This window comes from Sorex fumeus, unplaced genomic scaffold, assembly GCF_029834395.1.
Source record: "Sorex fumeus unplaced genomic scaffold, SorFum_2.1 ptg000047l, whole genome shotgun sequence".
NCBI lineage: Eukaryota > Metazoa > Chordata > Mammalia > Eulipotyphla > Soricidae > Sorex > Sorex fumeus.
Window position 1 is genome coordinate 34,242,294 of NW_026606104.1, and position 13,836 is coordinate 34,256,129.

Sequence of the window (13,836 nt, forward strand, 5' to 3'; positions counted from 1 at the left end):
TCGATTTGCTCAAGCGGGCCCAGTTACGTCTCCATAGTGACACTTGTTACTGTGTTTGGCATATCGAATACGTCACAGGTAGCTTGCCAGGCTTTGATGTGCGGGCGAGATACTCTCGGTAGCTTGCTGGGCTCTCCAAGAGGGGCGGGAGGAATCGAACTCAGGTCGGCCATGTTGGCCGCTTGCAAGGCAAACGCCCTACCCGCTGTGCTATCGCTCCAGCCTTCAGGAAGGCAGAGGAAGTAAAATAAAGTAAAATAGAGGCCATGCTGTCAGCACCCAACTCTTGCTGCTGCAGCTGAACTCACTCACTAGTGTCTCTCACGATGGGACAGGGATGAGACCCAAGAAGCAGCTTCACTCCCAGCTCTGAGCCCCACACCCTGGCCTGCTCAAGTGCTGCTGTCCAACTCCCTAAGGTGATAGGGCCCCTGTCCTGAGCTTGGCCTGACAGCTCCAAGCAAGACACTAGAGAACGAGGGGCTCCCTCCTACAGAATACGTAGGTGGACTCCATTTCCCAGCCTCACCCACAGCACCCTGTGACCACGTAACTAAGCGCTGGCCAACGCAATGTGGAAAAGTCCCTGGTGATGGTCTCCACGTTTCTGAATGAGTTCTTGGAGCAATCGTAGTGTCTCCACCCACTTTCTCTTCACCTAGCTGTTTCAGAAAACACACACAGGGGCTGGAGCAATAGTACAGCAGGAAGGGCATTTGCCTTGCACGCGGCCGACCCAGGTTCAATCCCTGGCATCTCATATGGTCCCCTAAGCACTAAGCACTGCCAGGAGTAATTTCTGAGCACAGAACCAGGAGTAACCCCTTAGCATCACTAGATGTGACCCAAAAAGCAAAAGTAAATGGATAAATAAATAGAAAACACACACAACAAAACCCTTGGAGGTTAGCCATGGAGAATTCAGGATTTATTTGGAACAGCAGATGGTGTGATCTTAAACAATACACAGGCTCCTAGAGAACATCACATGAGACTAAAGGTCCAGAAGAGGTGTCCCCTTCTCCCTGAGTTGTTCCATGGAGTTGGAGAAGGGAGCTGGGGACACATTTGAGCCCTGGGGCCCTGCCCACAGAGATTTTCAAGTTCTAGAAACCTGGCTGATGCAGGACAAAGGGAAAAGTCCAGAGGACACTTAGATGCTCTCGGTTCTCTGCTGCAGAACCAGAGTCCCTACCTCACACCCATGACTCCTGTCAGGAGTGTGCCTCGGGGGTGGGGCCTTTCCATTCTGCCACCCTCCTGGGCCAGGCCTCAGGGTGAAGTCACTGCTCCTGCCTCAGCCTTTGGTCCTGCCGCCTGCGCTCTGCGGTGGGTCTCGTTGAGGGGCAGGTGTAGAGATCACAGGTGCCTGTTCATGGGAGCACCACCCCTCAGCCAGGGGTATTCTCCGGGGGACTGGGGAGAAGGCCAGCTGCCACCTGGTCCTGATGCCACAGCTGCTCTGCGAGGCCATTGAGCACATGGGCAGCGTCAGCCAGCCCAGCCCGCCCATCCAGGGTGTGTCCGTCGGCCAGCCGCCGCCCTGGCACGCTCTTCACCCGCAGGAGGGGCAGGTCCCAGGCTTGGCGGAAGGTGGTGAGGTCCCGCTCTGGTACGTCTGTGTGCATGTACTGGTCAAATCTGGGGGAGGGTCAAGGAGCCTGTGGAGCACCGCTGCTCAGCACCCCATCACAGCCAGCCTTCTGGGCCCAAGAGACAGCACAGCTGCGAAGGCGGTTGCCTTGCAGCCTTGCACTTGGCCAACCCAGGTTCCATCCCTAGCACCACATATGGTCCCCAGGGCCCTGCCAGGAGTGATCCCCGAGCACAGAGCCAAGACTAAGTCCAGAATACTCCCCTCAAAAATAGAAAAGAACCGGGGCTGGAGAAATAGCACAGCAGGTAGAGCATTTGCCTTGCACGCAGCCGACCCGGGTTCGATTCCCAACATCCCATATGGTCCCCTGAGCACTGCCAGTAGTAACTCCTGAGTGCAGAGCCAGGAGTAACCCCTGTGCATCGCCGGGTGTGACCCAAAAACCAAAAACCAACAAAAAAATAGAAAAGAACCAGCCTTCTACCTCCCAACAGTGCCTCCCCGCCCCTGGCTCTGGGGTCCCTGCTTGCAGCCTTGGTCATTCCCACAAGACGTCTGGAACCCTTAGTGTGCCAGAGGCAGCGTCTCCGACCTCCCCGCTCAGTGCCTTGCAAGTGGGACCTCTGTGTTTTTGAGATCACCCTAAGGATACTTAGAGCCAATGACCATCCTAACCACAGCAGGGGCCTCGCCCGCCACACGGGCCAGCTGTCCAGGCAGGTCTTCGAAAGAGGCACGGTCGGTGAAGGAAAAGAGGAAGAGGAAGGCGTCGGCGTTCTCCTTGCAAGCCTGGGGATGGAGGGCAGCTGTGAGGCCCTAACCAACAGGGCGAGAACCTGGGTGTCAGCCACAGGGCCTGAGAAGTCTCAGCACCGCCTCCTCCTTCCTGGAAACTGAGGACTAGGGAGGGTGTGGCTAGTCCCAGAGCAGAGCTTGGGCTGGGGTGCAGTCCCCACCGTCAATACAATGGCCACGGTCCCTTGGGGACCCACTCCAGCCCCTGTTGCTCAGACACCAGCCCAGGCCCCGGGCCCACTCACCGGCAGCATGTGATCAAACTTTTTGAGTGCAGACTCTCCACAGTCCCAGAATTCAAAGCGGAACATGAGGACACGGTCGCTGGCCTTCAGCTTGGCTGGCCAGAATACCACAGTGGTCTGGATGCCTGGGGAGGAAGAGGGGGACAGAGGGGGTCAGAGAGGAGAGCAGCATGCTCTGCCGAGTGGCTGGTGTGCTGGGAGAATGCTTCATGGGATGAGTCACTATAACTGACTGGGATGCCCCCAGTCTACAAGGGAAACTCAGCCCAGACCTGGACCTGGCAAAGTAGTTCCACTTGGTGGTACTGAGGGCACTAGAGGTCCAAGACACGATATTCCCTACATCCAGGAAGATTAGGGTCAGGGAGATAGTCAAAGGTCTACACTTTGCATGCTGGTGACCCGAGCTCTATCCCCTGTATCACAGGTTCCTGCACATCATCAGGAGCAAAACCCAAGCCACATGCCCTGTGCCCCGGGCAAAGAACAGAAAATATGGGCTAGAGCGATAGCACAGCGGGTAGGATGTTTGCCTTGCACACGGCCAACCCGGGTTTGAGTCCCAGCATCCCATATGGTCCCCCAGCACCGCCAGGAGTAATTCCTGAGCGCAGAGCCAGGAGTAACCCGTGTATCGTCCGGTGTGACCCAAAAAGCAAAAGAAAAAAAAGAACAGAAGATTCAGTGTTTTCTGAGCATGGACTTTGTCCCATGCTCAGGTACATTACCACCACCGTCCCTAACACCGACCCAACAGCTTGGTACTATTATTCCTGGTGAACAAAGGAGCTAAAGGGGAAACAGAGTGGTGAAGTGACTGTCTAAGGTGCAAAGTTAACAGTGGAGCTGCTTAAAAATGCCCATCTGCAGGGCCAGAATCTTTTTCCCACCCCTGGGAAGACCCACAAAGATGGGGATCCTCTTACCAGTGGTCTCATGATGCACCACGGGCACCTCCAGGCCGGCCAGCTTGGCCACCAGTGCTGTCTTGCCCACGCCACTCTTCCCGGACACAAAGATCTTGTAGCTGGCCATGTCAACAGCCACGGACGGAGGCAGCACTGGCCTCTCGAGCAGCCCTGAGACAAGGAGGTAATCAGGTAGTTTGGCGGATGCCTATACTTGACCCTTAGACCTGAGTGGGCCGCTTCACCGCTAAGGGCTATTCAGAGCTAACTAGCTATGGTGCTTGATACTCAGTACAAAGGCCTGGGACAAGCAGGATCTCCTGATGAAGCACTGCTCTGTGATCTGAAGCAGGCTCGCTCCAATAGTGAATTGGTGTTGTTGTTGTTATTGTTGGGCTGGAGCGATAGCACAGTGGTAGGGTGTTTGCTTTGCATGCGGCCGGCCGGCTAGCTGGCCGGCCGAGCCAGGTTTGATTCCTCCGCCCCCCTCGGAGAGCCTGGCAAGCTAACGCACGGCAAAGCCTGGCAAGCTCCCCGTGACGTATTCGATATGCCAAACACAGTAACAAGTCTCACAATGGAGACGTTACTGAGCCCGCTGGAGCAAAATCGATGAACAACGGGAGGACAGTGCAGTGCAGTGCAGTGCAGTTGTTACTGTTATTGTTATTTTGGTCTTGGGGCCACATGGGCTGTGTGCAGGGACGATTCCTGGCTTTGTGCTCAAGGATCACTCCTGGTAGTTCTCAGGAGTATGCTGGGGATTAACACAGGTCAACTGCATGCAATATAAGCTCCTGCCCAGTGTACTATCTCCCGCATTATTATTTTATTTATTTTTTCTTTTTAGGTCACATCCAGCAATGCTCAGGGGTTACTCAGGGCATCAAACTAGGGTTGGCTGCATGCAAAGAAAGTAACTTACCCCATACTATCTCTCTGGTCTTCATTATTATTATTATTATTATTATTATTATTATTTTGGTTTTGGGACTATACTCAGCAATGCTCAGGGCTTATTCCGGTGTCTCAGACCACACCCTACAGTGCTCAGGGGCTATTTCTGGCTTTGCTCAGGACTGAGGCAAACACTTTAGCTTCTGTACTATCTTTCTGGTCCCTGTGAAGTTTTCTGGCTCTGTGCTCATGAATCACCCTTGGCAGTGCTTGGGGGATGATATGAGGTGCTGGGGATTGAACCCAGGTCAGCTGTGTGCAAGGCAAATGCCATGCCTGCTATACTATCTCTTTGACTTCTTATTATTTATTTCTCTATGTTTTAGTTTTTTGGTCACACCCAGCGAGATTCAGGAGTTACTCCTGGCTCTGTGCGCAGGACTTACTCCTGCTAGTTCTCAGGAGCATGTTGGGGATTAACCCAGGTCAGCTGCATGCAATATAAGCTCCTGCCCAGTGTATTATCTCCCGGCCCCCCCATTATTATTTTATTTATTTTATTTTTTCTTTTTAGGTCACATCCAGCAATGCTCAGGGGTTACTCCTGGCTCTGCACTCAGGAATTACTCGTGGTGGTGCTTGGGAGACCATATAGGATGCCAGGGATCGAACCCGGGTCGGCCGCGTGCAAAGCAAACGCCCTACAGACTATACTATCACTCTGGCCCCTCATTATTATTTTAAATGTGGTGGCAAGACCCAGTATCTCACACATGTGAAGTATGCTTTCTACTGAGTCATTTCTCTGGTTCATTAAATAATTGATTATTATTTACTTGGTTTTTTTTTTTATTTGTTCTTATTTGGTTTTGAGCCTTACCTGGTTGGGTTTGGGGATCACTCCTGGCACTGTTTGTGGGCCCATGAGGTGCTGGGATTGAAGTGGAGTCAGCATAGGCAAGACATACCCCTTAACCGCTGTACTATCACTACAGCCCTTTTTTCTTTTTTGACACGTGAGTTTTGTTTAATTCTTAACTTATTTTTAATTGTTGCTGGGGACACACCCAGTGTTGTCTGATCCTTGGAAACAGAACCCAGGGCTTCCCTAGTCACCTAGTCAATATGAGATTGTGTGTGTGTGAGTGTGTGTGTGTGTGTGTGTGTGTGTGTGTGTGTGGCCACACCCTAGAGTGTTCAGGTGCTATTTCTGGCTCTGCTCAGGACTGAGGCAAGCACTTTAGCTTCTGGACTCTCTTTCTGGTCCCTGTGAGGTTTTTGCTATTTTACACGTTTTAGTTTTCCCACATGTAAAGGCAAGGCTTTTCATAATTCTTTCCTTAATGGCACTATAGAACTGTCCTCCCATCCCGTTGTTCAACGAGTAGCTCAAGCAGGTACCAGTAATGTCTCCATCGTGAGACTTTAGTTACTGTTTTTGGCATATCGAATACGCCACAGGGAGCTTGCCAGGCTCTGCCATGCGGGCAGAATACTCTTGGTAGCTTGTCGGGCTCTCTGAGAGGGACGGAGGAATCAAACCTGGGTTGGCCGCGTGCGAGGCAAACGCACTACCTGCTATGCTAGTGCTCCAGTCCTCTTTCCTTAATAGAAAAAAATATTTACAGAAAAATTCAAAAGGGGCTGAAGAGAATACAAACATTGAAGTCCAGTCTGAGAGATACTACAGAGGGTAGGGCACTTGCCTTGCACATGGCAATCTGGGTTTCATTCCTGGAATCCCATAGGGTCCCCTGAGCCCCACCAGGAGTGACTCCTGAGCAGAGAACCAGAATAACTCCTGAATACTGGCCCAAAAACCATTGAAAAAAAAAAGTAAAAGCAAACATTGAAGCGCTTGCTTAGCATGTGACCGCAGCGATCCTGGCTCAATCCCCAACACCCCATTGTTCCCCGAGCACCACTAGGAGTGATCCTTGAATACAGAGTCAAGAGTAATCCCTGACACTCCTGTGTGCTCCTCGCCACACAAATTATTATTCCCAAGTACTACAAATCAAACCCTAAAGCTCATGTATCAAAATAATTTTTTAGAGGGACCCCTCCTAAGTAGTGCTGGGGCCCATAGGGACCATACTGTGTGGCTCTTGGGGGCCTCCGGGTGTGTACCCAGTGGAGCTTGTTATCAAATTTGGTTCCTATGTCTGCAAGGCAGGCACCCCGACCTCTGAGATAGCTCCCTGGTCCCCAAATCTTTAAGAATATAAATGTATAACACATACAAGAACAGTGTAAATGGTGGTATATCTATATGCTTAGTACCTGAAAGTTTCCCTTTTCTGGCCCTAAACCTGTGCATTTGTTTCTCCTGCCAGAGTTGTACTTTTTCAGTCTGACCAGATCTGTCTGCCCAGGTACCTGCCCAGGCCCCCGCTGACCCTGCTGAGGTGGTTGGTTTTATTGGGAAATACAGAAATGTCTTATCTTGAAGACAGAAGAATATGGAAGAGGCTTGCTTCTCCTTTCCAGAGCTGGGGTAGATGAGTCTGGAAGGTGTGTGTCAGGCTGAAGGTATACATTTAGGTCGGAAGTTTGCAATCAGGGGCCAGAACAATAGTAAATGGGTAAGGCGCTTGCCTTGCACATGGCCGACCTGGTTCAATCACGGGCGTCCCATACAATGCTCGAAGCCCACCAGGAGTGATCCTTGTGTGCAGAGCCAGGATTAACCCCTAAGCACTGCCAGGTGTCGCTTCAAAACAAACCAAAAAGAGTGTGTGATCAGGCTGAAAGTATGGGGTTAGGTCCAAGGTGTGCATTTGGGTTAAAAATGTTAATTGTGCGAAGTACTCAGCAGAGAGCACGTCAAGGACAGAGGCACAGTCAGCGACATCTCAGCTGACAGTGGCTCCTGGCGTGGTTTTGGGTGTTTCCATGTCCCTGGCTCTGATGATGGAATAAGCACTAAGGCCGTTTGGGGGTGGGGGCGTCAAGGATAGAGTTTCCAGAGGACTCCCCAGGCAGAGGAGTGGAGTGAAGTGGACCTTCATTCCTTCCACCCCCTCATCTATTTGGCCCCAGGATGCGTGGGGTGACAGTCCTCCCCTGGGAGTCTCGGGATTCAGGTTTGGGTTTTGGGGGTGGGGGGTCGCTGCACTCACCAAACACCCGCCGCCGGTTCTTTCGCAGGATGCAGGACAAGTATTCCTTGCCTTCGGCGCTCTCGTGCCAGTCTGGGACAATTACGGAGCCTGGAACGGGTGGCCTGGCCATGGCTGGGGACCCTGACGGGCTAAGGGAGAAGACAGAATGAACAGAGGGTGACTGTCCCAAGTTGGACCTGAGATCCCTCTTACCGTCCCTGGAGACTCACCCACGCAGTCCAGCTCCCTCCTGGCGGGAGAGCGGGGGTCAGTCAAAACACCCTATCCTTCTTATAAACCGATGAGCATTATTTGGAGCCCGGTAGGGTTAACACCCCATCTCGTTCTCTCTCTCTCTCTCTCTCCTTATCCGGATGATTCAATTTCGTAGTAGCCCCAACCGCATACTTCTCATTCTACCCGAGCAGTCATTCTACTAATGCCCCGGAAGGCATCGCCACCGCCCTTCCTCCCGGGTCACCCTGTCTGTGTGTCTGGGTAAGAGTAGTAACACAGCCCCGCTTCTCCTCTACCTCTTCGAGCCCGACTGCCGGGTGCTCCCCAGCGCTGAGCCGGGGACCGTCCCTTTAAAAGCCCGCCTTGCCTTCCCGCCGCTCAGCCCGCCCCGCTCGCTTCCGCCCGGCCTGCGTCCGGCTTCCCCGCGCCGGGCGCATGTGCGGACGCTGTTGCCTTGGAGACGCCGGGAGCGGCGCCGGGATGCTGGGTGGGGACCGGGACGGGGTGGGCGTGTCTTCCGGCCTCGGTGCGCCCGGGAGACCGCCTCCGCCTGTGGAGTGCAAAGTGCCCGTGACTCCCCGTTTTTCCCTCAAAACGTGACCAACTTCCCAGCTTTTCAGGAACCTTCCTGGACTCACATATCTCTTTTCTTTTACTTTTTTTTGGGGGCCACACCCGGCGATGCTCAGGGCTTACTCCTGGCTCTGTGCTCAGGGATCACTTCTGGCAGGGTGCAGTGGACCATATGGTGTGCCCGGGATCGAACCCGGGTCGACTGTATGCAAGGCAAGAGCCCTCCCCGCTATACTGTAGCTCCAACGCAATCATCATATTTCTCTTCAATGATGTAGATAAACTACTATGCCCCCCAGGGTCCTTTACACAGTGTCTTGGCCATAACAGTGCCCAGGGCTAACTCCCGGCAGTGCTGGGAATCATGAGGAGATTGGGTTGACTGCGTGCAAGGTCAAATGCTTAACCTCTGTTCTGTCTTTCCGGGCTATAACAAGGAAACCAGCCCTATTGGATTGATTTTTCCCTTCATCTAATCTTAATCACTTTATGGACTCAACAAAAGAAAACTTGAGAGAATGTGACTCAAGCCTTAAATGAGTCCACAGACTCCACTTAGAAAACCACTGCTTGAAGAGAAAAAAAAAAAGGAAAAAAAAAGAAAACCACTGTATGGGCCAGAGCCATAGTACAGCAGAGGGTAAGGTGCTTGCCTTATACACAACCCGACCCAAGTTCAATCCAGATGGTCCCCTGAGCATTCCAGATGGTCCCCTGAGCACTACCAGGAGTGATCCCTGCACACACAGAGCCAGGAGTAAGTGAGCACAACTGGTTGTGCCCCCCGCCCCCCCCAAAAAAAAAGAAAAAGAAAAAGGAAGGAAAGAAGGAAGAAGAAAAAAAAAGACAGATGCTGCTGCGGCGGGGGGCGGGGGGTGCAACAGATTGATTGAGAGGTCTTGAGAGGATTTATCAAGGTGGGACAGTGAGAGGATTTATCGAGGTGGGACAGCCAAGCCTCCAGGAGTAGGTGGACAGCCACACACAGCTGTGTGGGCCGAGGGGAGTGGTAGTCCTTGGAAGGGAGAGCAGAGGCGCACAGAGTCCATCTGTGTTTCCGCCTCTTGCCTGGACTTGGCAGCTGCTTCCTGCTGGGTTTCCCTGCTTGTCCTCTGGGACGCCACCCAGGCACCAGAGTGGGGTTTTCTGCAACGTTAAATCCTGTAATTGCGCACCCATGATTATAGTCTTCCAATTGTGTTCAATGCTCAGGAAAAACCCCAGTGCCATGCCTTCAAGGCCTTCTGTGACTGGCTGGCCCCTGACTGCCTTTTAACAGTCCCCCTCTTCTCCTTGAAGTTCTTCTGCTTCCTGGGACCCTTTCCTGTGCCCCTCTGAGGGCCTGTGCACTGCCGATCACTGGGACCACCCCCAGCATCTCACACAGTGACTACTTCCCTTTACCCGGTCTTGGGATAAATGTCACCTGCAATGAGGCTTTCTGCCTTCTACTAAGCTTGGGGGGTTGGGGGGCTATGTTGGTCTACACCTGGCATTGTGGAGGGCTTACTCCCGGCTCTGTGCTCAGGGATCACCCCTGGTGGGGCTCAGGAGGCCATATGTGATGTCAGAGATCGATCCGGGATTAGCCACTTACCGGAGTTAACCTCTGTTCTGTTTCTCCTGCCCCATCCTGTTTTGATTCTATCATTTTCAGACAGGTTTGTCTGCCTCACCTAGGACATGAGCTCCTTGAGGACAGTGGCCTTGTCTTTTGTTTGGTGGCCACACCCAGCTCGGAGCTTACTCCTGGCTCTGAGATCAGGGATCTTCCTGGGGGTGTTGGGGGACCATATGCAGTGCCGGGAACTGAACCCGGGTCATCAGGTCCATCTGTGTTTCTGCCTCTTGCCTGGACTCGGCAGCTGCTAGGTGCTAGGCAAGTACCTTAGTGACTGTACTATCTCTCTGGCTCCAGGCCTTGTCTTTTTGCTGTCATTTCCCTAGGTCAGTCTCTGTGACTTAAGCTGGTGGCATGGCTTAAACAACAACCATGTTTTTTTTTCAGTTCTGGAGCTCAGGCACCAGAGGTTAGAACAGGTTAGAACAGCAGGCCTGACTGCTGCTTCCTCCTCCTCCTTCTTTCTTTTTGGACCACACCTGGTGGTGCTCAGGGGTTACTCCCAGCTCTGCACTCAGGAATTACTCCTGGTGCTGCTCAGGGGTTATTCCTAGCTCTGCACTCAGGAATTACTGTTGGTGGTGCTCAGGGACCATATGGGATGCCAAGGGATCAAACCTGGGTTGGCAGTGTGCCAAGCAAGCACCCAAACCCCTATACTAGCATTCCAGCCCCATGACTGTTTTCTTTTGATGACCACAAGGGGACACTCTGCTCCAGGTCTCTTTCCTTGGCTCAGAGGAAGCCATCTTCTTCCTCCCTAGCTCCATCTTCTCATAATAATACCATTGTGATTAGCCTGAGCCCACCCTCAAGACCTCATTTCAATGTACTCACCCCCATAAAGACCCTATTTCCAAATATGAGACATTCTGAGGTTCTGGGTTTTAGGCCTTCCTTGCATGAGAATCTGTTTTAGGATGAGGAGAAAGAGAATTCATCCCATCATAATCCCTGCTCCCTAGAATATAGCTAACCTGGGGTCACACACAGTGCAATGTGTGGACTGACCAATTGTGGGCTACAGCTTGATTCGAGGCCTGGAAGAAACAACAAGGATCCAGCAGCCGACGAGGACAGGGACTTCTCAAATATTAATGAGCACTCCCTGAGCCTAGCGACACTTGGGAAGACAGTAGTGAAAGAGATACAGAACTGGTCCATTAAAATCCCATTAATGTGGCACTGATGATCAGGGCAGTAGGCCAGAGGAATGACTTACAGTCCCATTTAAATAGAGAATAGAGACTGGAACTGCCAATTACATCCAGGGGATTCATTTTGGTTTGGGGGCCACACCTGGGGATGCTTAAGGTCTTCTCCCTGCATGCATGTTTCCTAGAAGTGGCCCCCTACGGTGCTGGAGATCAAACCCTGAGCCCCTGTATGTGAAGTCTGTGTACTAGCTACTAGCCCTTTGAGCCTACTCTCTGGTCCCACCAGAAAATTTGTTATTTTATTTTGTCTTTTTTTTTTTATCACACCTGGCAATGTCAGGGGTTACTCCTGGCTCTATACTCAGAAATTACTCCTGATGGTTCTTAGGGACCATATAGGATGCTGGGGATTGAATCCATTATACTAGCACTCCGGACCCTGGGAAATTCAGATTTTTTTTGTTTGTTTGTTTTTTGTTTTGCTTTTTGAGTCACACCCGGTGATGCTCAGGGGTTACTCCTGGATCTGCACTCAGGAATTACTCCTGGCGATGCTCGGGGTGGGGGGGGCATATGGGATGCTGGGTATCGAACCCGGATCGGCTGTGTGCAAGGCAAATGCCCTACCCGCTATGCTATCACTCCAGCCCCGAAATTCAGGTTTTTTGGTGGTGGAGTAGGTGGTGGTGATGGGGAGTTTGGGCCGTACCTGGTGGTTCTGGTGGAGCTTACTCTTGGCTCCGTGCTTAGGGATTACTCCTGGCAATGCTGAGATGCCATATGTGGTGCTAATGTGGTGCTAAAGATTGAACTGTTGTTGGCAGCATGCAAGACAAATGCCACAACCCCTGTACTACATTCCAGCTGCCCATTTCAATTTTCTTCAGGAATTATCTTCATCTAGACTAATCTTTTATTTTTTTCTTTTTGGGTCACACCTGGCTATGCACAGGGGATGCTCATGGTTCTGCAACTCAGAAATTACCTCTGGCAGTGCTCAGGAGACCACTTGGGATGCTGGAAATCGAACCTGGGTTGGCCACGTGCAAGACAAATGCCCTACCCACTGTGCTATCACTCCAGGCCCTAGAATAATCTTAAGGAGTTGTTTATACATCTGTCTGTTCCTTCTCTCCCATCCCACAGTCATATAGGCTGCAAAAGGCAGGGACAGTGTCTGGCACAGAGTAGGATCATTTGTATTGTTTAATCCAGAGTCGGGAATGCAGTTCAGCAATAAAGTACTTGTCTTGCATGTGTAAAGACTTGGGTTTTTATCCCTGGCCAATCCTTCCTCCTCCTTCTCCTCTGCCCTCTCTGCATTGCCCCAGTCTCAGTCCAGCTCCCCTCTGGATCCTGCGTCTAGTCACTTCCCATGCCTTCTCCATCTCTGTTCTGTCCACTCCAGTCACATTGAGCTTCTCGAGGTCCTGTAAGGGCCAGACCTATTCAGATGCCTGGGCCTTTGTAAAGGCATACCGTATTCTGGGGTCACTCCCAGAAGTTCGAGGGGGGTGTGTGGTGTGGTGTGGTGCCTGGTGGTGATCCAATCAGTGGTGCCTGCATGCTTTGAGTTGTAACCCCAGCTCAAAGATCTGAAACATCCCTTTTCCTTTCTTCTTTCGGTTCTTGCCATTTCCCTCTCATCCCCAGCTCCTTGGTTCCCAGCACTTCATTTGAGCTCTTTCCTTCTAATTGAAGCGAGGACAAATTTGCACTTTCACTGACTCAGGTTTGAGAAATAGCGCTTTGTTTCCTCTGACTCAATTTAATCTGTCTCTGCCATGCAGACATTTAATCCAATAATTTCCTGGTAAATTTAAACTCAGCAATTTTGCTTTCTCTTGAGCTTAAACCCTCAAATCTCTTGAAGGCTGGTTCTTTCTACCTCTCTCTCTTCTGGCCCTGGGGCGCCTGTTCAGAAAGTCGGGAGACGACTGGAGAGATGATTCAAAGGGCTGGCGCCCGCCTGCTTTGCATACAGAAGCTCTGAGTTCAATTCCCAGCAGAGCGCAGTCTCTTGAGCATCCCTGAGAGCTGATTCCCAAGCACTGAGCCTGGAGTAGCCCCTCAGACAAAGAACTGTGGGTGTGGGTGAGAAAACAAACAGGGGAGGGGCACCAGCTCTCTGGGCGTCTTTTTCCTTGGCCCGGGCAGTCGACTCAGGCTCCAGAGAGACAGGCTGCCTGTGCCTGGCCCATCAGAGCTGGCCTCTGCCGGGGTTCTCTCCTCTCCCTGTAGATTTGGCTCAGAAGCTTCTCTCCTTGCTGTATCTGAAGGACAACTTCAGTCATCAACCCACACAGGCCACACTGAATGTGCCAGGCCTTTGCAACCTTCCTGGAGCATGGCGGTCAACCAGAGGCCCGCAGGCCTATCTGTGTCCTGCATGACTGGTTGCCAGCTCCCCGGCTTGGAACCCATCTGCTGTGCCCCCAGAAAGCTCTCTCCTCCTTTACCCTCTGTTTCAGCCTAGTAGGATGAGGTCAGGCCACAGAGATCTGCTTCTTAGGTTTGGGGTTTTTTCGATAACCTCTCTCTCTCTCTCTCTCTCTCTCTCTCTCTCTCTCTCTCTCTCTCTCTCTCTCTTTCTGGATGGCTGTGCTGGGGTTAGTGTATTGGTTCTAGTTCTACCAACTAGATCTCTTTAGCCTTTTTTTTCTTTTTTAGGGAAGGGTTTTGGGCCACACCAGATAGTGCTC

At 51.9% G+C, this 13,836-nt stretch overlaps 1 protein-coding gene across 1 annotated transcript; it reads right to left on the reverse strand.

Moving 5' to 3' along the window:
• Positions 1 to 1,158: 1,158 nt before the first annotated feature.
• CPLANE2 (ciliogenesis and planar polarity effector complex subunit 2) lies at positions 1,159 to 8,199 on the reverse strand. The gene is made up of 6 exons (XM_056123517.1): positions 8,080 to 8,199; positions 7,565 to 7,695; positions 3,564 to 3,716; positions 2,638 to 2,762; positions 2,250 to 2,386; positions 1,159 to 1,641 (listed from the first exon to the last, which is right to left on the reverse strand). Exons 2-6 carry the CDS (start codon positions 7,674 to 7,676, stop codon positions 1,392 to 1,394), a joined length of 777 nt encoding a protein of 258 aa, XP_055979492.1. The 5' UTR covers positions 7,677 to 7,695; positions 8,080 to 8,199; the 3' UTR covers positions 1,159 to 1,391.
• Between the last annotated feature and the right edge of the window lie 5,637 nt (positions 8,200 to 13,836).